The 21352-nt window shown below is 60.5% G+C and overlaps 1 protein-coding gene across 2 annotated transcripts; it reads right to left on the minus strand.

The window, feature by feature from the left end:
- Positions 1-495: 495 nt before the first annotated feature.
- On the minus strand, positions 496-21117 carry PLCB3 (phospholipase C beta 3). 2 transcript variants are annotated; one of them, XM_054034990.1, is made up of 33 exons: positions 20949-21117; positions 16881-16958; positions 15324-15392; positions 14467-14607; positions 13768-13847; positions 13453-13506; positions 13068-13143; positions 12885-12985; positions 12323-12489; positions 11990-12136; positions 11095-11252; positions 9679-9761; positions 9481-9565; positions 8921-9107; positions 8202-8315; positions 7808-7878; positions 7447-7543; positions 7003-7087; positions 6610-6734; positions 6155-6309; positions 5773-5934; positions 5525-5624; positions 4988-5092; positions 4696-4787; positions 4227-4359; positions 3867-3902; positions 3452-3668; positions 3136-3280; positions 2737-2813; positions 2559-2648; positions 2074-2131; positions 1743-1829; positions 496-1477 (listed from the first exon to the last, which is right to left on the minus strand). In XM_054034990.1, exons 1-33 carry the CDS (start codon positions 21045-21047, stop codon positions 1319-1321), a joined length of 3633 nt encoding a protein of 1210 aa, XP_053890965.1. In that variant the 5' UTR covers positions 21048-21117; the 3' UTR covers positions 496-1318. The 2 variants fall into 2 exon arrangements, with proteins under 2 accessions (XP_053890965.1, XP_053890967.1); XM_054034992.1 differs by lacking the exon at positions 3867-3902.
- Between the last annotated feature and the right edge of the window lie 235 nt (positions 21118-21352).

Genomic DNA, 21352 nt, shown 5'->3' on the forward strand with positions numbered 1-21352 from the left:
TCCAGGGGGTGCTAATGCCAATCTAGTCCCAGGATAGGGGGACTGGCTGGGGGGGCAGGATACAGGGCCTTTCCCCCCAGTTCATCAGGTCTAAGGGCCATTTCTTTTGGCTTCAACAGGCACCAACATTCCTAGGCCTTTGGCAGAGCTCTGCGTGCTGGCCCAGGGGGGACGTGCCCCTGAGCTGGGGGGACACAACCCAGGCACCAGTGTTTACCTCTGCACTACAGTGGGTTGTGAACCTGATGGGAGGGGGTGGGGGAGTCGAACAGGGAGGGACCCTCCTCTCACATTCCCAAGCGCCAGCTGGGAGTCTCAGAGCAGAAGCCATGTAGGGGGATGACACCTCCTCCCACCGACAGAACTTTCCCAGGTCCCCCCCAGCGGAGGGTAGATTTAGCCCAGCCCACAGCAGGTGCACTGCACCTTGGGTTCACAGGGGAGCTGCTCTGGGGGCGGGGGCAGGACCTCCCCCCCCCCACCCACCCACCCACCCCCCACCAGAGAAGAGGCTGGTCACTCCCTGGAGGCAGATTTATTGAAATTCTGCATTTAAAAAAAAAATTAGCCAGGAAAAAAGTTACAGTCAGGGGCATTTTACCCCCTTACCTCTCCCCCCATACAAAATAATCTGTAGAAGAATAAAAGGCTCTTATGTTACATCTGTCCCTGGGGAAGGAGGGAGTGTCACACCCAGCTGCCCCCCAAAAAAACTACAAAGATACAAATCAGTAAAAAATAGGATTAAAAAAGGTTTTATATAAAAATAGCCCTTTTTATCCTGCTTTGAGGTTCCCCCAAGGATCAGCCCCAGGTCATAAGGGGGGGCACAACAGGTTACCCCCCACAATCTCATCTTTGGGTGGGGGTTGTCAGGACAGGGAACAGCCTCCACTTCACAATGAGGCAGCCCCCTGGCAGCATCAAGCCCCCTGAATAATCTGTGGGGCAGCCTCCCCAGAGGCATCAAGGTGGGGGTTGCTGATTAAAAAAAGTAAAAATTTATTTAAAAAGTGTGTCTTAGTGTATTTGCAGTGGCCCCACCCCATATAGCCCCCCACCCCTGCACCCCCACCTCTTAGAACACCCCATAGGCAGAGACTCTGCATGCCCCTCTGGCCCAGTGCATGAAGGGGGCACAGTGCCACCTCCCTCTCCCCCTGCAACACATGCTGGTTGTAGGGGGTGTGGAGGTGCCAGGGCAACCCCCCCATCTCAGCAGTGGTCTCCCCAGTGGGGTGGCTGGGGGGGGGGGCGGGGCGCATCTCCCAGCACGGTGTTCTCCGCAGCAGGAGCGGTGCCAGGCCCCCCCGGCGCTTCACAGCACGGTGCTCTCATCCTCCTCCTCTTCTTGAGGGGCAGCAGGGGGGTGCCCATTTCTCACCCCCACCTCCAGCTCAGCTTGGAGGAAGCGGCGGATCTCCTGGGGCAGGGCCTGTGCCTCCAGCTCGCACTCCCGCTCCAGCTCCTCCACCAGCTGCAGGGGAGGGGAGAGGGGTGTTGGTGGGGGGACACAATGGGACAGACCCCCATCCCCCACGGCTACTCTAGGGCCTGAAGCTGCACAATCACTCCTCCACACTGCATGATGGGCCCATAGCTCCTCCCCACACTGCAGGCATCCAGGGCTCCCTGGGATGACCCTAGAACAGCACCTGCCCCACTCACTCCCCCCTGCTAGGGCAACTGGGTCCATGAGAGACACCCCCTGGCACTGCCACTCACCCCCCTGCCACACTCACCTTGGGCTCCTCTTCCTCTATTTGCTGTAGGATCTCCTGGTGCCCGGCCACAAGCTTCTCCTGGCGCCGCTTCTGGGCTTCCTCCAGCTGCGGAGAGGGGGAAAGAGAGTTTCTTAGCGGAGTAGACCAAGGGAAAGGGGTGCTGTGAGCCGGTCGCTGCCCAGGGAATGAATGAGGGGCAGGACTAGCAGGAGAGCTGCCCCCACTAATGCTCAGATCTTACAGGGATCCCATATACCTGGACAGGTCACAAGTGGGGCAGCTGGCTGTTCTCTCCCCCCCCAAATGGCTGATGTGGGGGGCAAAGCGAAGCAACGTGGGGGGCACTCACCCTGCGGATGGAGTTCACTGATTCGTTGATGTGTCTCCTGTTAATCTCCGTCAACTCCCTGCAGGGATGGAGGGGAGGAAGAGACAGACCATCAGACGGGACAGCCCCTTCCCATAAAGGGTCAACTCCAGTCCCCCAGACTGATCACGCTCAGAACTGGCTGGGACATACCCCAGCCCCCGCAGCACAGGGATCTGTATGCCCTATCCCCCAGTGACACAGATCCGTGACCCAGGATTCATGTTGCCTCCCCTCCCCACCACCCCTATGTGCACTGGGGCCCACAGCCCTAGTCCTGCCACTCCTGGGGCTGGGGTTGGGCAGGTCACCTCCCCCAGCACTGGGCCCACCCCTGCTAGCTCTCTCCTTTCCTGTTCCACCACTAGCCTCTGCCCCCCACTAATCCCTTTCCCCCCCAGTAGCTCACTCCTCTCCTCCCCTCACCGGCCCAACACCGCTAGCTCCCACTCGCTCCTGCCACTCACACGTCTTTCTTCTGCTTCTCCCGGGATTTGGCTTCTGTGATGCTGTTGTGCCTCTTGCGGTCCAGGATTTTCTGCAGCTCCTTCTTCTCCCTGGGGAGGGGCACAGAGATCTATCAGCCCTAGGGGGAGCAGTGTACTGGGGAAACTGCCATTGCCTGTCCCCACCCCTGGTACTAACCTCTCACTTGTCTCCTTGACTCTCTTCAGCTGGGCAGCCTGGCAGTCCTGGGCAATTTCCCGCAGCCGCTGCTGGGCCTTGTGGGTGGGTGGGGACAGACGGGAGCAGTGTCAGGGCATTTGCTGTTAGATCTCTGACCCTGGCAGCTTCCCTTCCCCCAAACTCCCCTCCCAGCTAGCAATCCCACATTGCCTCCCACCAAAGTGCGCCCCTTGCATTCCACCCCCGATACCCTCCCCTCCTAGTTCCTGGAACCCCTTCCCTAGATACCCATGTGCAGTTCCGCCCCAACCCCCAGTTGCAGGGGATCTTTGGGAGCTGCCCTGTGCCCTCCTCCGGAAGGGTACCTGTTTGAGCTGCCCCTTATTCCGATGCTCCTCTGCCCGCCCTCCTAGATACCTGTTGCAGGTGCTCCTTTTTGCGGGCTCTCTCCAGCTGGTGCTGGGTTTCCCGCAGCTGCAGCAGTCCCCGCATCTGCCCCTCCTTCAGCTCCAGCTTCTGCCGAGACACCTCTTGCTCCAGTGCCTCCAGTGAGCCGTTGGCACTGCAAGGGACAGAGAATGTCAGCATGGTGGGGACTGTGGGTCGGGACTGAGGGACAGAGTTGGGGGGAGGAGCTCAGGGCTGGGATAACAGGGGGCTGTGGGAGAGGCAGTGGTAGGGGCTGCAGGTCAGGACTGAGGGGCACCAGCAGAGCCATGAGGGGGACACTCACTCCTGGTGCCCACGGCGCAGGCTCCGCTCCACTTGGGAGCGGCGCCGGAGGCTGTCGCTGTGCAGCTGGTTGGCCCGGGTGCTCTGCTTCTTGTTGAGGCTGGAGATGTTCTTCATGTGCTTCTTGCGTAGCTCCTTCAGCTCCCGGTACTGCTTCTTCAGCAACTTGATGTAGCCCTTTTGCTGCCGCAGCTCCTCCAGGGACTGGGGGGCCACCTCTGGAATAGAGGGAGGGGAGGAGGGTCTCAGCATCCCCTAATCCCTGCATACACAGGAAGCCAGTGCTGAGATGCAGCTGCCTCTGGGGAGGGACACAGGGGGCTGGTAACAACAAAGCTGATTCCTCCCACTACCTCCAAGCTGAGGAACGTGGGGTCAGTGGGAGGCAGTGTCCTATGCTCTGGTGCAGCCCTTACCTGCGAGGACACTGGCAATGAGGTCATCCCTTTGCCCTGCAGTGGGGAGGAGGCAGTTGTTAAGGGGAGGCATGAGGAAAAACACCCCCACCCCCATCTCTTCCAGACCCCCAAAAGGGCTATAGCTCTGAAGACTGGACTGGACCACAGGGGTCTCTGCCATTATGCATCCCCCACATGCCACTGGGATTGGCTCCATTGCACCATTCCCCATCACAGGAGAACCCCCCATCCTCATGCAGCCTATGACACACACCCCCGCCCCTTATAGGGGACACTCCCTCCCCCACATTAAAGGGAAGCCTCCCCCAGCTTATAACCCTGCCCCCCCAATGGGGACAGGAATCAGATCTCCCTTGCCTGGGCTGGCGACACTGGGGCTGCCGGCAGGGGGCAGCAGGACAGCGGGTGGCTGTCGGGGGTCCGTGGAGGGCTCGGCCACCACATCAGCTCGCTGCTTCCCAGGTGTTTCCCGTGGCTTCTCTGCATTCTCCTGGGGAAGAGAGGGGCTCAAGGATGGGTTCAGTGGGCTCCCCTCAACCTGTCCCCAAGACCCACCCCCTGCTGAAACTCCTGTTGACTCCTTCCTAGAGCCCCCACCAAGCCATACCTCTAGATGGAGTGGGATCCCGCCCCTCACCAGTACCCCATTATCCTCAGACCCAGATCCACTGCCCCCCAACTTGCCCTAAGCATCCCCCATCTGATACCCCATTCCCCTTCTCCCTCAGAGCCACTACTGCACGCACCCTCCCTCCTCCAGATCCATTATCCCACATTCTCCCACCCCCGCCCCCGTTCTGGTACCCTATGCCCATCCCCCACTCACCTCGCTGTCTCCAATCAGCGCCACCAGCTGTTTTGCCCGCTGGTCCATGAGGCTGACGTGTTTAATGGGGTTGATCAGGGCCTCTGCGTAGTCTAAGGGGTAGCAATAGGAGGCTGAAAGATACATGGGAGGGAAATTCCCCCCCAGTCCCCACCACAGCCCCCCCGTTTACTCTCCCCCCTCCCCCCAACATCCCAGGCCACACTCCCTCATTCCTCCAAATAGACACCCTCTTCCAGAGACATCCCACCAGCCCCGGCTCCCCTCCAGCCAGCCCCACAGCAGGACGTACCCTGGTGGTCGTCTGGGATATAATCATTGGCTTCTGTGTAGACCAGCAGGGCGGGCAGGCTCAGTGGCTGGTTGCTCTCACTGCGCAGGCAGATGTAGTGGTACCCTGGTCGGGAGGGCACAGACACAGGAGGGGGTCAGCCCAGACCAAATGGGGGGGGAGCACGCTTGGGTTTATGGGGGCACTGTGCCCCCCAGCATTATTGGGGGCTGGGTAGGGAGTGCCCCCAGGCCCCCCAGGGGACAGAGACAAGGCTGCCCACAGGACCCTAAGGGGGGAGAGCTGACCGAACTGGGGCGGGAGGGGCAGAAATAACTCTAGGGGGCAGGAGCAATGCATCTGGTGCCCACTGCAGGGGGTTCTGGGTAATTCACATCTCACAAATCCCCTCCCCGTTGCCTCAGTGACGGGCCTAGAACAATGTATGATGGGACCAGGCCGAGAGCTCATGGGGGAGGTTGTCGAGTAACCAGCATATCCCCCATTCCCTTGGCAAAAGGTGGGGTGAAGGCAGGGACCCCAGGCGGCTCCGTTTACCAGACCGGATGGCGGAGACAGGCAGGATCCGGTGCCCGACAAATTTACCCCCCTCCTCAAATACAGCAATGCGCAGGGATGCCAGCGTGGGCAGCACAACCTGGGGGAGCAAAGGGGGGGGGGGTTAGATGCTGCTCCTGGGACCCACAGGAGGAGGGACCATCCACACCTGGACTTGGGAAGAGGCTGGACACTGTTCCGACCCTGCCCACACAGTGGTATCAACTGCCCCGCTCCAGCGGCCTTACCTTGGGGAAGACGAAGGGCTCCTCATCCCAGACGGGGTTGAAGGAGTTCCCTTGGGATGGGCGCGTCCGGAATTTGCGCTTGGTGTCGACAGGGAGGCCAAACATGTCCACTTCCACATAGATGCCCACCCGCTTGTCTGACAGGAACTGCCCTGAGATTATCTGGGGGGGAGGGGGGGGGGAAGAGGAGGAGAAGGGGTCAGAATCACTAATGACCCCCCCACATACAGTTGATCCCACCTGACACCCCCAAGTGCCCCCTGACAAGCCCCAGCCCCACATGTCCCATAGGCCCCACATATCCCTGTGCCCCAAACACACCCCATACTCCCCCACCCTCATGCCCACCAGGATGGGTTGGCATCAGTCCCCCAGCTTTCACCTTGACCTTGACCGTGTTGGCCACAATGCCGTCCACGATGTTCTCAGTGAAGGGGTCGAAGGGCTTGTCCTCACGCCTCATGAACTCGGGCTTCAGCAGGTACCCGCTGCGCCGGTTGTACTCAAACATGCCCAGGTTCAGCTGCATTGGCAGGTCTGGAGAGTAACAGGACCCCCATGAGGAGGTGGAGATTAGGGGCAGGGCACTGAAAGACTGTGGGAAGCCTCATTCACCCCACCCCCCCACATCACTGGCACAACCTCAGTTGGGTAGGGGGTGCAAAATGAATGGTACTAAGAGGGAAGGTGCTGAGGGAACATGACACAGTAACTACTCCCGAGGACTCCAATCGCACTGGGGTCCCCCAGCACCAGGGATTGAGAGGCACTGGCAGAGCTGGGGGGAGCCTGGGGGCTAGCTGGGGGCTGCGGGTCACGACTGAGGGGGATCCTCACCGAGGGACTGGAAGTTGAGTGCCACCATCTGGCAACCGGCATTCCAGAAGAGCTGGGGCATGTAATTGGAGGAGTCGACCCGTGTGCCCTTGGGGTAGATGCGGCTTAGCTGCTTCTTGTTGTATCTGGGCACATGGCGGGGTGTCAAGGTAGCAGTGGGAGACAGCGGCCAACAGCCCCCCCACAGGAGCACCCGCCCCTACCCTGCAGCTCACCCCCTCCTACAAACCAGCCCTCCCTTTCCTGCCCTCCCCAATCCCCCCACTGCTCCCTGCTCCCCCCCACCTACCCTACTTTTTCCTGCTAGCTCCACCAAACCTACCTCTGCCCTCCCCACTATACCACCCCCACCCCGCAGCTCCCTGCCCCCCACTACTGCCCCCGGCAGGATACTCGACAAACTCCATGGGGCTCTTGGTGAGCTGCTCCAGCCCCTTAGTCTCCACGAAGGACGACATCTCGAAGGACTTGTCCCGCTCTATGGGCAGTAAGGGGGAGTGCATTAGCGCCCCCCTGTGGAGAGACCCCTTCCTGCAGCATCAGCCCCCCCCGCCACATTTCCATGGTCAGCAACACCCAACCCTCCACTGAGCCCCCCCCCGGGTAGCTCCCCCCCAAATTCCCCTCCCCCCAGACCATCACACCCCATCCATCCTCACAGACATCCCTGCCCACTCCTCCACTCTAGCCCCTCAAACTCTATCCCCCCATAACTCCCCAAGCATTCTGACCCCAGCCAAGCCCACCGCACAAAGAGCTCCTACCCTTCCAGACTCTTGGATCTCAGCGCCCCGCACCTCTCTGCCCCCCAGACAGCCTCCCCACCCCAACACTCACTGCTGGCAGCCTGGAAGGATTTGAATTTGACGGGTTCGATGTAATTCACCAGTGTGGACATCTCCTCGGTGGCGTTCACCTCGCTGCTGGCCGTGCCCTGTGGGGGGGTGGGGGTGGGAGGTCAGGGCAGCCAACTTGGGGTCCCAAGGCCACTTCCCCAAGAAGCAAAGTCCTCTCTGCAAAGGTTCGGGGGCTGGGCAGGCACAGCTGGCTATCGACCCCCACATCTGCCATCTCAGTGCTGCTCACATCCTAGTCACCCCCACCTAGTAACCCCCCCATGTTACAAACCAGGGGGCAGGAGGGGAGACCCCCCCTCGGGGCAGCCCCCAGAAATGGAGCCCCCATGGCCCCCCTTTACCTCATCTGTTGTGGGCTTCTTGGGGTCTGGCTGCTCTTCCTCCTCCTCCTCTTCGCTGTCAGCCTCCCGGTCTGGAGGGGTGGAGGGGAGGGGGAGAGAAGGGTTAGAGATCCTGGACCATCAGACACCCCACCCTTAAACACCCCCCCCCAACCCCCTGCTCCCCACCAGGGAGACCCAACCTCTCTGCCCCCAGCCTCCCCACATTCCCCTGCACAGGACTGTCACCCCAGTGCCCTAGCCCCAAACCCCACCACAGACCCCTTCCACACACAGGCCCCCTCATCACTCAGACCCCTCCTCCTGACCCCCCCCCCCCCAGGCTCTGATGCTTGGCCGGGGGGGGGAGGGGGGGGAAATGTTAGGGATGGGACGTGCCTCCCTCCCCACTCACCAATGGATTTACGGGGCTCTGCCAGCTTGGCCAGTCTCTCCGGTGGCGCCTTCTCCTCCCCGTTGGCAATGACCGGAGGGGTGGCCCCCTTGTGCTGCTCGACATAGGGGGAGCCTGGGGGTGGGGGAGGGGGGTGAGCACCACAGAGCTGATGGGAGGGGGGAGAAGGTGCCCCCAGCTCCCCAGTGACACAGAAAATGGAGGGTGGACCCCACATCTAGAAGGGGCATTTCCCTGTGCAGACCCCACAGCACCCATGGGGGGGTATCATATTCCTGCCCCACCCCTGAGGGGAAAGCTCCATGGGGAGGAGCGCACTGCATGGTTGTGGGGAGAGGGGAGATCGTGGCAGAGCCTGGAAGGGAAGCACTGCCCGATTCCCCCCTCAGCTGGGGCGGGGGCCAGGCTTGTCTATGCCCAAGCTGTCCCTGAGGTTGGTGGGGAAAGGAAGTACAGAGCCCAGGGTGCTTGGCATGAGGGTTGCACTGGACGGGGGGGCGGTGAGGGCAGATCCAGGGGGTAAGTACCTGGCAGGGGGTGGCACTAGCTGGGGAGGTACGTACCCCATGGGAGCCAGGGCGGATCCGGGGTACGTACCCAGTGGGGGGGCACACCGGCTGTGGAGGGGGTACGTACCCAGTGGGGGTGGATCCAGAGTACACACCGTGGGGGGGGGGAGGTGGTGGGGGGGGATACACAGGCTGGGGAGGGGTACGTACCCGGTGGGGGCGAGGGCAGATCCCCAAGGCCTGGCCCCGCGTCGCTCACTGTGGACTCCAGCAGGCGCTTGCGGATGCTGCTCCCCTCAGGGCCCTTGCTCGCCCGCCGCTGCCGCCGCTTCTTGTTCTTCACCAGGATGCGGCCCATGAGCTCCTGGGGGCTGGGCAGCACCACGCCCGGTTGCAGCTGAGGGGGGACAAGGGTTAGAACAGGGCCTGCCAGCCATTAGGGGATGGAGACCCCATGGACAGCCCCCTTTCTCTCCCCCCAATCCCCACTGACCCAACTCCCTCCTCCAGACACCCTGTCTGCCCCCCCATCCGCAGAAATTCATGACCCATTCATCCACACACACCCCCAATCCTCTCCCCACTTCCCCACACTCTCCCAAATACCCCCAACCCTGACCTCCAGCTTCTTGATACACTTGCCCCCTGCCCCCCATTCCTGGATAACCCTCCTCTCCCCCTTGCACCCCACCCCCATGCCTAGATACTCCTCTTTCTTGCCTCCATGCCTGATCCCCCCACTTCCTTGCCCCCCACTTCGGCCACCTCACCGGGTACTTCTCCAGGGGATCGATCAGTAGAGCATCCCCAAAGATGCTGCGGCAGTATTCGGCCATCTTAGCCTGCTGCTTGGCCCTGAGGGCAGAGTGAAGGGGCCATTAGAGCTATGGAGCCCCAGGCTCTCCCAGCAGGATGTGCCCCAGGGAGCAGGACGGAAGCGCTGGCGGGGGCCCACGGGGATTACTCACGAGTCAACGTGGTTCTCAAAGGACAGGATGACGGGGAATGGGGAGGTCTTGAAAGCACTTTCAGCGATGGCCTCAATCACCTCCTAGAGCCGGGGGAGACCAGAGTCAGGGCTGGCATAACAAGGGGCTGCTGGTTGGGACGGAGTGCACCAGCAGAGCTGTGGGCCTGGGGAAGTCCAGGATGGAAACATCAGAGGACTGTGGGTCAGGAGTCCAGGACTGGGGGGGGGGGAGGGAGGTCCCCAGTATCTTAATGGAATAGTCACAATCCTGGTGAAGCTGTCATAAGCAAATTAGGGAGATGTGGTCTAGATTATATTACTATCCGAGGGGTGCCAAACTGGATGAAAGGCCCTACTCAAAGGGCAGTTATCAATGGTTTGCTGTCAAATGTGTGTGTGGGGGGGTATCCAGTGGGGTCCCACAGCTGGCACAAGGGTCAATCCTGGGTCCGGTACCATTCCACGTTTTCAGTAAAGTGGAGAGTGTGCTCACAGCATGTGCAGATGACCCAAGCTGGGAGGGGTTGCAAGCACTTTGTAGGGCAGGCTTAGAAATCAGAACAACCTTGCCCAATTAGAGAAGAGATCTGAAATCAACAAGATGAAATTCAGTAAAGACAAGTGCAAAGTACTGCAATTGGGAAGGAAAAATCAAACGCACCATTACAAAATGGGGAAGATCTGGCTAGGTGATCATACGGCTGAGAAGGATCTGGGGCTGATAGTGAATCACAGTTCAAATGAGTCAACAACATGATGCTGTTGTGACAAAGGCTAATATAAATTTTGGGGGGGGGGTTATTAACAGATATGTTGTATGTACGACATGGGAGGTAACCGCCCCACTCTACTCAGCACTGGGGAAGCCTCAGCTGCAGTACTGTGTGCAGTTGTCCAGTTCTGGGCATCACACTTCAGGAAAGATGTGGACAAATTGGAGAGTCCAGAGATGAGCAGCAAAAATGCTAAAAGGTTTAGAAACCCTGACCTAGGAGGAAAGGTTAAAAACACTGGGCTTGTTTAGTTATGAGAAAAGAAGACTGAGGGGACCTGCTAACAGTCTTCCAATATGTTAAGGGCTGCTACAAAGAGAATGGGGATCAATTGTTCTCCGTGGCCCCTGAAGGCAGGACCCTAATGGGCTTGATCTGCAACAAGGGAGATTTAGGCCAGATGTGAGGCAGAATGTTAGGACTCTAAGGGTAGCTCAGCTCTGGGACAGGCTTCCAAGGGAGGTTGGACTCCCTGTCACTGGAGGTGTTTAAGACCTGGTTGGGCAAACACCAGTCAGCAAAGGTCAAGGTTTATTGGTCCTGCTTCAGCGCAAGGGGCTGGACTTGGTGGCCTCTTGTGGCCCCTCCAGCCCCACATCCCTGGGAGCAATGGAGGGTTCCAGGGGTGCGTCAGTCAGTACCTTGAAAGGGATCTCGGTTGTCATGGTGAAGCCATGCGTGATGAAGGGCTCTTCGTCCTGGGGCCGCCCCTTCCAGCAGTCAAGTTCAATGCAGCGGCAGCCACTCAGCAGCACCTGTCGATACATCTCCACCGAGGAGTTCCCCGTCAGCTGGCCCGCTGGGGCAGGGAGGGAAAGGTCTCAGCATCAGCACCCCATGGACACCCTGACCCTCCCAGACTCCAAACACACAGACCCCCGCCCATACATACAGATCCCCGGCAAACAACCCTGACCCCACAAACCCACCCATTCCACAGACCCCGCCAACCCCCATCCTGCCCATACATACAACCCCCCCCAAACACACAGCCCTGACCCAGCCCATACACACACACTCCCAACACAAACTCCAGACCCTTCCTAGCACACACCCACCTCACATCTGTCTCACACACACACACACACCACAACTACCACCACAGGGAGGAGGAGGAACAAGGGGCAGTACCTGGGGTCTATGAGGGGGGACATGGTAGGGCCATCCCTAGGGATGCCAGGGAGTCCCCCAGACCTGCATGGTAGTTGTGGAGCTCAGAGGGTGCTAGGGGATGGCCCCCCAATACCTGCGAGGTAGGCATTGGGGAAGGGGTTGATGGGGCAGTTCAGGCCCCCCCGTACCTGTGAGGTAGGTTTTGTGGGAGGAATTGATGGGGGGGCAGTTTGGGGAGGCCCGTACCTGTGATAGAGGAGTTGATGGGGGGCGGTCGAGGGCGCCTGTACCTGTGAGGGAGGGTTTATGGGGGGGTGGTCTAGGGGCCCCATACCTGTGAGGTGGGTGTTGTGGGAGGGGTTGATGGGGGGGGCGGTACCTGTGAGGGAGGGTTTATGGGGGGGTGGTCCAGGGGGCCCGTACCTGTGAGGTAGGTGTTGTGGGAGGAATTGATGAAGTAACTGCTCAGTGGCTGGTTCATGTCATCACTCAGGTCCAGCTTTTCAGGGGGGACGATGCTGTTCTCCTCCCCGCCCAGGTAGCGCCCGAACCCCTCCATGGACATCTGGTCTGGGGGGCAGGAGGTTAGTGAGGACGACCAGCCCCCAGCAGGGTACCCAGTCCTCCTGCACCCCTACTGCCATTCCCCTCCCCAGTCTCCCTCAGCCCTGTCCCAGGGCTCCCCCGAGCCCTGCCATCTGCACTCCGGTTCCACCCCCACTCCCTGCTAGCTGTCCCCGCCCCCCAGGGGCTCACCACGCTCCAGGAACTGGCGGTTGGGCTCGTACTTGTCGATCAGCTGGCGCACCTGGGCGCAGCTGAGGGGAGGGTACAGCACCTCATTCAGCCGCGGGTCCCGCTGCCGCTGGTTGATGAAATCCATCAACTGGTCCAGGCTCAGGTAGGGCTTCCCCTTCGCCCCACTGGGGGGGGGGGGGGGGAGGAGGAGGAGAAGGAGAAAAGAGATGTTACCCACCAGGCAACACCCTCCACAGGCAACCTCACCCCCACAGCACCCCCACCTTTGGCAGGTCACTGCCATTCCAGTTAGATGCTGAACCCCCCTCCTCCAACTTCCCTGGTGGCTGGGAGCCTTCCTTCCCCACCCCACAAACACACATAACCCCTCCCCCTGCGGCATCGCCAGTGCCACCCCACCAGACAATGGACCCTCTCCAGATACCCTCAGCAGGCGCCCCACCCCCGATTCCCAGATTGCCCCCTGCTCCTGACAGTGGACCCTCTGCTGCAGTCCCAAAGCCATGCCCCAGACACTAGCCCACCCTCCCAGCGGCACCCCGGGGGGGCCAGCACCCACATCTCCAGCAGGATTTTGTCGATGTCAGGGCGCAAGCAGAGCTTGTTCAGGAAGCGCTCGAAGATCTCCAGGGTGAACTCGTCTGGCTTGATCGACTCACTCTGGGGAGAATAACAAGGGTGCATGTCAGTCGCTTGGGGGCACGAGGCAGCTGGGGTGAGTGGCTGGAGGGGAGGGACATACCCGATTGAAGTTAAGGCCACAGGACTCCAGAGCTGTCTCCACACGCTTCTTATCGGCTGAGAACATCTTCAGGATGCTGGGGAGACAGGAGAGTGGGAAGCCTGCAGTTCGGACTGAAGGACACCAGCAGAGCAAGGGTTGGAGGGGCAGGTTGTGGGTCAGGACTGAAGGGCACCGGCAGAGCTCAGGTTAGAGGGGGCTGCGGGTCAGGATTGAGGGGCACTAGCAGAGCAGTGGGGGGGGGGGGGCCTGTGGGTCGGGACTGAGAGGTACCAGCAGAGCTCATCTTCAGTCAGGGGTTTGGAAACACCACCCATGGGCCTGGTGGGTCCCTGGCTACTCCCTACTACAGTAAAGGGAGCAGGAGGCAGGGCGGGAAACGTACTTCTTCACTGGGATCCGGCTCTCCTGGTTCACCTGGAGTTTGAGCCGGGTGTAGCTGAGGGAAGGAAACAAGACAGAGGTTACAGAGCAGCAAAGCCTGGCCAGACACCCCTCACCATAGTCAGCTCTGGGGTAGGGTGCCACGAGCTGTTTATACAGGATCCCTTGCCCAGCGTTGGGAGACAGATGCTTCTGGGGTAGGGTGCGGGGGCTGCGTATACAGGAATCCCTTGCCTGGTGCTGGGATGCAGCTGCATCTGGAGTAGGGTGCATGAGCTATTTATATAGGGACCCCTTGCCCGACACTAAGACCTACGTTTTCTGCAGGAAGGTGTTGCGAGATGCATTTTGGGCCAGAATGTTCATAGCCAGTTTGAAAAGCTCCTCGGTCCAGACCTGGGGGGAACAGTGTGGGGGGAAAAGAGATGAGACCCCGCAGGGCTGCTGCCCCCTTCCTCCCCTGTGCCAAGGATGCCCTTTCCCCCACCCATTAGTGAGCCAGTAGGGTGCGCTCCTATGGGACATAGTTACTAGGCACCACCCTGCCCCAACCCCATCTGAGACGCAACCTCCAGTCTCCAACCCCCACTCACTTGGCAACCCCCGGCCATCCACTACCCAACCCTCCTCCATTTCCAGCATCTCCCACACATTGCTGATTACCCCGCTCTCTCCCCACAGCCCTATTGGCACCTTTCTGCCAACCCCCTCCCCCATGGACTCCCCTCCATTCCTCCCCCAGTACTGTACTGCCCCCCCCAATGCCCCATTGCTTACTCCTGCTTGCTCCCCACTCACCTTCCCCCACTGCCAGTCTCCCTCCCCGCCCACATCTCCCTCCATTCCCCCAGGCACTCAACTGTCTCCCCATTCCCAGTATCCCCTTTTCCACCCACCCCATCAGCCCCCCTCCAACATCCCCCACGCCATAGTTGGCAACACTGCCCATTCATTCTCCCTCCCTATTGCCAACCCTGGTCCCCTGCCAGCTGCCGCTCACCCACCACACACCCACCTTGGCCACGTCCTCCTGCACTGCCATGAAGTTCAGGAAGCTGATGTTGACGAGGTCTGGGCCATGCACCACAGTCAGCAGGTTCTCCTCGGGCCGCGGCTCTGAGCCCCCCAATCCCAGCATCTCCCGCAACTTGGGATCCTGCCAGGGGTTGGGGGATAGCGTGAGCCAGCAATGCTCTGCCTGCCAGCAGAGAGTGCTGTGACATCACCCACCCGCCCATGAGGAACCACACTGGGCAGCTCAGCCAGTCAGGGTTAAAACCACCCCCACTCCAGGCCATCTCTGGGATCATGAGCCAGTGCCCGGCTCCCCTGCTGTGTCCCCGCTGTGTTTTGTAGGGTCTCTCAGCTCAAGCCAGGATTAGGCCCCCAGTGCATTATGGGAGGGTCTCCCAGGCACCCTATTCCTCTCCCCCATCAGGCATGGCTCCCCCAAGGAAGCGAGGGGAGTGTTAGATCTAACCGTGCCCCTCACTCTCCCAGCTCCGTTCTGGGAGCTGTCTTCCCATGACAGGGAATTTGCAGATGCTCCCTAACTGGGGCCCAGGGTGGGGCCCGGAACCTAAAGAGGGAGGGGGTGGAGCTTGGCAGGGATCACTCAGCTACCCAGCCAACCCACACTGGCCATGGGGAAGCTGGGATGGAGGACTAGGTTCCTTATTGTAGGGTCTCCCTTGCAGTGGGGGAGGGCAGCATGCGCCAGTTTATTATCGAAGAGTCCCTCTCCATCCCCTCTCTTTGTCGTGGTAGGGTCTCTCCCCGCATGTGAGGAGGGTGGGCTACAGGCACCAGTTTGTGACTGTACGGTCTCTTCACCCCCACTTTCAGCTGGTTCTGGCAGAGCCCCTCGCTCACCTTTGGGACTCTGGCATAGCGCCCAGTGCGTGTGTCTCGAATGGAGCTGATGTCCAAGATGTCAACTTCCTGCCAGGGACAAAAAGAGGGGTGGGGCGAGATGCCCCTTAGAGTTGGGGCAGTGCAGACCCCCACAGCCGGGGGGGTGGGAGGAGGAGTTCCTGCCTAACAGTCCGGCCTCTGGGCACCAATCCCAGCCACATGTAAAGCAGCTGCCAAGGCAGGCAAATCCTGTGGAACTGCTGCTGGGGGAATCCCTGCTGCCCCCCCCCCCCCGCCCCAGGATCCTGTACCCACCCTCAGCACACGGCGCATGGGGGGCAGGGACACCAGGATGGGAAATGGGGGGATGACACAGGGTAGGGGGCTATAGGGGTCCAGGAGTAAGGGAAGCTCAGGAGAGGGACCATCTGGGGCCTGGAGGAGGGAGGCAGCCCCACCCCTGGGGTGTGCGGGCGGCAGTGGGGGGGCATTTCCTGTGTGAGGCCTGGGTGGCTGTGCTGGGGGGTCATGGGAAAGGGCAGAGAGGGAGAGGGGCCAAACCAGAAACACTCCCCACCACATCCCCACCCATGGCGCGGGGGGGTGGGGGGGGAGGAAGGAGGGAAAAGGGGGGGAAAACCACAGCAGAGCTTGGAACCTGCCCACCCTTTGTAGCTGAGAGAAGCACAAGAATTTCCACACGGTCCCTTGAGAGGGGACCTACGGCAGCCCTCTCCCCACCCAGCCAGCCACCAGGGGGTGTCTCAAAACTAGCCACCCTTGGGAAACCAACTTAATTCAGAGGGGGTGGGGAGCAGCAAGAGTGAAGGGGGGGGAGGGTAAGAGACCTGGAATGCAGATTGAATCAAATTCAACTCTCCCACCACTCTGCACCCCCCAGTTCTACCCTCCCACCCTCCACTTGCTGCTTCCCCCCCCCCACTACCCCCAATCCTCTGTTTCCCTTCCCCTCTGCAAGAACCACCCCCTCCTAAGAATGTATCAACACCATAAATCAGAGTGCGGGGGTGGGGCACGCTGGGGAGACAAGACTGGGGGAAGGAGGGCTCACCCCCCGACTGAGCCTGGCGAGGGAGGGGGCAGGCAGGTGACCGCCCCTTGGCACCACCCCAGCAAATTCCTGCCAAACAGGCCTGATGGCTCAGCCCCAAGAGCGAGTGACCCAGCCTCCCAGGCCAGCTCCAGGAGAGCAGCAGCAGGCTGGCTGAGCTCCTGGGTATTGCAACCCCAGCCTGCCCCAGCAGGGGGTACTGTGGGGAGCGGGGTGGGATGGCCAGCTGTGGGGGGAGCTCCCATCCAGTGCTGGCCTCTGTCAGCAGGGGGCGCCATAGGAAGGGCAGGCTGGGAGGAAGTGGGGGGCGGCTGATAGACATTTCCGGCCATGGGGCCTTTTCCGTCTTGCTCCCTGGCTGACCTCGATAAGGGCAGGGAAAGTGCCAAGTGTTTCCGGGCTCTATCATCTCAGCAGGGCCTGATGGGGGCGTGAGGGGCGGGGGAGAGGCAGAAACCAGCTTCAGCTCAGGCCACGCGCTACAAGTGCTGCCAGGGCCCTACCATGTGGGGCGCATTCCAGTAGAGGAAGAATCCCAAGGGGTCGACCCGCAGCGTCACCAGAGTCTGGGTTGTAGGCTCCTGGGGGCACAGAGAGGAAGGAGTGTAAGTGCAACTGGGTCTGTTCCTGATCCAGACCCGCACCCATTCAGCCAGCCCAGCCCTGGGCTCTACCCTCCCCCAGACAGCTCTGCCAGTGCCCCTCAACCCCAACCCATGGCCCCCGGCTACCCCAGGCCTGGGATCTACCCATCCCCCAGCTCTGCCAGTGCCCCCCAACCCACAGCCCCCTGCTATCCCAGGCCTTGGTTCCCCCATTTCCCCACCCCAGCTCTGCTGGGGCCCCTCAATCCCTACCCCACAGCCCCCCATGTGGTCTGGCTGGTTTGAGGAAAAACTTAGTCTAGTGACTTTCCTGCACGTGCCTATCCCTCCGGATGCTCAGTGTCCCCCAGCTCTGTGGTGTCCCAGATCTTACTAGGTGCAGGTATTTTTGGCAGGAGTGGGCACATGGGAAATATCAGTCATGGTGAGGGGACAGGGGAGCGCTGGCCTGGAAGCTCTAGCATCTGTGTGTGTGTGTGGGGGGGGGATTAGCCATGAGCAGGGGGTAGGTGAGCCCTGGTCTGGGGGTCCAGGACCTGCAGTGCTGGTGGCAATCCACAGTCAGGGCCCCTCCAAATCCTACTGCCCCCCATGTGGAGTTGTGAATGCATCCTAAGCAGAGAGCACTACCTATCCCAGATTGCACCTCCCCCCAGCAAGACAGGGCACTCCCACAGACCTAACTAGGTCTCTCCCCACACCCATCCCCATGAGACAGAGGGTCCTGTGGCACCTTTAAGACTAAGAGAAGTATTGGGAGCATAAGCTTTCATGGGTATGAGGTACTTACCCACGAAAGCTTATGCTGCCAATACTTCTCTTAGTCTTAAAGCTGCCACAGGACCCTCTGTTGCTTTTTACAGATTCAGACTAACACGGCTACCCCTCTGATACTTATCCCCATGAGAGTATCTTATTCCCCTACCCCAGGGATCACAGACACTGGGAGGACATGGTGGGGGTTATTAACCCCTCTTGCTTGGAGAGGCCCCTTGGCCTCCAGGAGACAGGATTCCCCCTAGGCAGTGCATTGTTCAAGTGTGTGTGTATGGGGGGGGTGGGGCGGGGGGGGAGGGGAGGGAGGAAATGAATGGAGACCTGATGTGCTTCTTGGTCAATGGCCCCTCTGTGCTGCTGGCTTAAATGCAAAGAGTCAGGGGAGGGGGATGCATGAGAATGAGTCAAGAGCCAAAAACAAGAGACTAGAGAGAGACTGGGACACAATGGGAGCTCCCGGCTACTCCAGGCCAGACTCTCCCAGCAGGGGGCGCTGTAGGGAGCAAAGCAGGAGCACTGGCTGTGAGGGGAGCTCCCAGCTACTCCAGCCCAGCCGCTCCCAGCAGGGACCCATTGGCTGAGGGGATGGGGGCTCAGACATCACCTGTTCACTTGGGAAAGACCTTGGACCCCAGATTCAGCTGCAATAAAACAGCATCACAAAGCTGCTGATGCCCCAGGACTTTGCCCGAGAGTGGTGCAAAGGAGTGCCCAACCCCCCAGCCTTCCTAGTACCACCCGTCCCAGGCAGTGCCTGGCACCTGCCCAGCCCTGAACTTACAAGGCATGATCTGACACAGCTGCACATCTGAGATAGCAGGGGCTGCGGATCAGGGTTGAGGGGAACCAGCAAAGCTTGGTGGGGGCGCCCAGGGCTGGGATAGCAGGGGGATGAGAGTCGGGGCTGAGGGGTACCTGCAGAGCTGGGCTGCTGGGAGGGAGGGGCCCTGGGAGGCACCTTGCGGCCTTGGCCTGGCCACACTCACAGCTAGTCGGGAAGTTGCTGGGGGGTGTGGAGCGGTGCTTGGCCAAGGACCTGGGAGCTTGTTTCTCTGAGCTGTGCAAACACAGTTAGGATTTCACACCCCAGAGCGAAAAAGAAGGGGGGATGCCAGTGCTGGGGGAGGGGGAGTCAGAGCACAAGGGGGCTGGGATCAGGAGAGACCTCGTCCCCTCCATCCCTAAATCTGGTCCTCCAGGGAAAAGGGCTCTCTCAGTCCTGGCTCTGAGGGCTTTTAACCTGCTGCCATGTCCCAGCCCAGAGGCGGCTGCATCTCAGTACTAGGCCCATGTGTGTGTGTGTGGGGGGGGGGGGGGGAGGTTCGGATAAGGCCAGCTCTCAGCCTCCTCCAAGCCATCCAAATCTGCCCTGGCAGCATCCAATTACAGTGTGAGCTGGGAACCCTAGGGTGTCAGGGGTGAATAGGGGCATCCTGCTATGGGGTGGGGTGCTCAAGGCAGGGGAGGGAAACCTTCAAGTGCATAACCCCTGCTGTGCTTCCACCTCCCTATAATGAGGACAGATGCACATGGAGATATGAACCCAGGTGTCTGGGATCCTTTGCTGCCCCCTCCCCCCAACTATGCTGCATTTCCTCCCTCCCAGGACTGGGGAGGGAAATCTGACCCCCAAAGGGGGGGGCAGGTGGAAAGGAAGGAGTCACTAAGGGTTCCAAAGCAGCGCTAGAGTCAATCAAACCAACCCATAGGGGTGGGGGTAGACTACATGTCAGGATTGAGGGGCTCCTGCAAAGCTGGGGGGAGCCCAGGGCTGGGATAGCAGGGGGAGGAGGGTCAGGATGGAGGGGCAGTCAGAGCTATGTTTCTATGCCTCATTAGATGGGGGTCTAGCGGGGGGTCCCCCCAATCTTTCTTCCTTGATGGGGTCCTCTCTTTTCCATCTCACACTTCCCTATTTGGTTTCAGGGGCTGAGCGCCAAGCCACGGGGGAATTGCTGGGCCTGAGATTGCAAATTCAGCTGGTGTGGGGAAGAGGAGCCAGGGAGATCCTACCACCACCCTGGGGTCATGGTTGTAGTTGGGGGAACAGGGGGGTGTTGTCCCCCCCAAACCGCAAGCCTCAGGACAGGCACAAAATCCCCCCCCCCCACATGCAGTCCCATTGGCCTGACTGAAGCTGCCCCCCCAAATTTAGAAGTTAAATTACTCCTATGCCTGAGATCTCCCCCAAAATTCTTCCCCTTTCCTAGGATGCAGGGGCTCGGTGGACCCCCTCTGGAGGGATACAGAAAGGAATTGGTGTACAAAGTGTAGGGGTATGTGCTGGGGGTGAATGGTGGGGCTCTCCCTAGGGGTTTGAGGGGCCCAGAGGGCAGCAGGGATAGGAAGTTGGGGGAGGGGGGGGGCACTCAACACAGTCCTTCCCTTGCAAGCCAACTGATAGTTTGGAGTACTATGCAGGGGGCTTCAGAGGGCAGGTATGGGAATTTGGGGTAGCTGGGTGAGACTTGGGGGGCACAGGACAGAGCGTGGGATGCCTGAGCAGGGCATTAGGGGGCTATACAGGGAGCACAGAGGAATCCCTCTGTGGACCTGGGGTACATGGCAACACACTGTCCCCAAGGGAGATGCAGGAGAGAGGCAAGAAAGACCAACTGCTAGGGGCCGGGGAGGATGGGAGTGTCTCCCCCGAGGTGTCAAGGGCTCCCCACAGAATAATTTCTTCCCACTCTATGTCCCTCACCCCTGCCAGGTTGCTATGGGGGGTCCTCAGGATACTGGGGGGGGGGGACTTTCTCCTGGTGGGAGTGATGTTGAGGGTCTCCCTCCTGGGGGGGACTGCCCAGGAAGGAGATAGGAGGTACATGGGGGTCGCCTCTTCAGAGGAAGGGAGTGCAGGGGGGTCTGAGGGTACATAGGGAAAGAGGGAAGTGCCTAGGGGAACTCTCCAGAGGGATGCTGGGAGGAATACGGGCTGTGGGAATCCTCTCCCCCGGGCAGGGGGTTTCTCCCAGGTTAGGAACAAGAGGGGGAAGGAAGGAAGACGAATCTCTCCCGGGGGGGGGGAGGTCAGGTGCAGGTAGTCTCCCGATCTGGGGGGCGGTCTCTCCTGAGGGGGGGAGCCCCGGGTGTAAGGGTATCCCGGTCTGGGGGGCGGGTGCAGGGGTCTCCCGGGACGGGACAGGACTCTCCTAGGACTGGCGGGGGTGTCTTTCTCCCCAGACTCACCTCGTCCCATTTGATGAACTTGCTGCCCCGTATCAGGGTCTCGGGGACCCGCAGCGGCTCCAGCTGCAGCGCGTGGACCCCCGGGCGCGCCCCGGCCATGGCTGCACCCAGCGCCCCGGGACACCCAGCCTAGCTGCTTCGGCCTCGCCTGCAAGGGCTGCGGGCGGGGCGGGCACAGGCGCGGGGGTGGGGCCGGCCGAAGAGAGCCTTAAAGAAACAGCCGCCGCCGCCCCCCACCCCTCCGGAGGGGGTGCTGCCACTTTAAATAAAAGGGAGGGGGTAGAGAATGGGGGAATGAGGCGCTGGCCCTTTAAGAGACTACGAGGATTGAGATACTGGCCCTTTAAGAGGCTGGCGGGGGCGGGGGGGGGGGCATATCTTCTTCCTCCCCAGGGAGGGGCAGC

Source organism: Malaclemys terrapin, chromosome 7 (genome assembly GCF_027887155.1).
Source record: "Malaclemys terrapin pileata isolate rMalTer1 chromosome 7, rMalTer1.hap1, whole genome shotgun sequence".
In the NCBI taxonomy this organism is placed as follows: domain Eukaryota; kingdom Metazoa; phylum Chordata; order Testudines; family Emydidae; genus Malaclemys; species Malaclemys terrapin.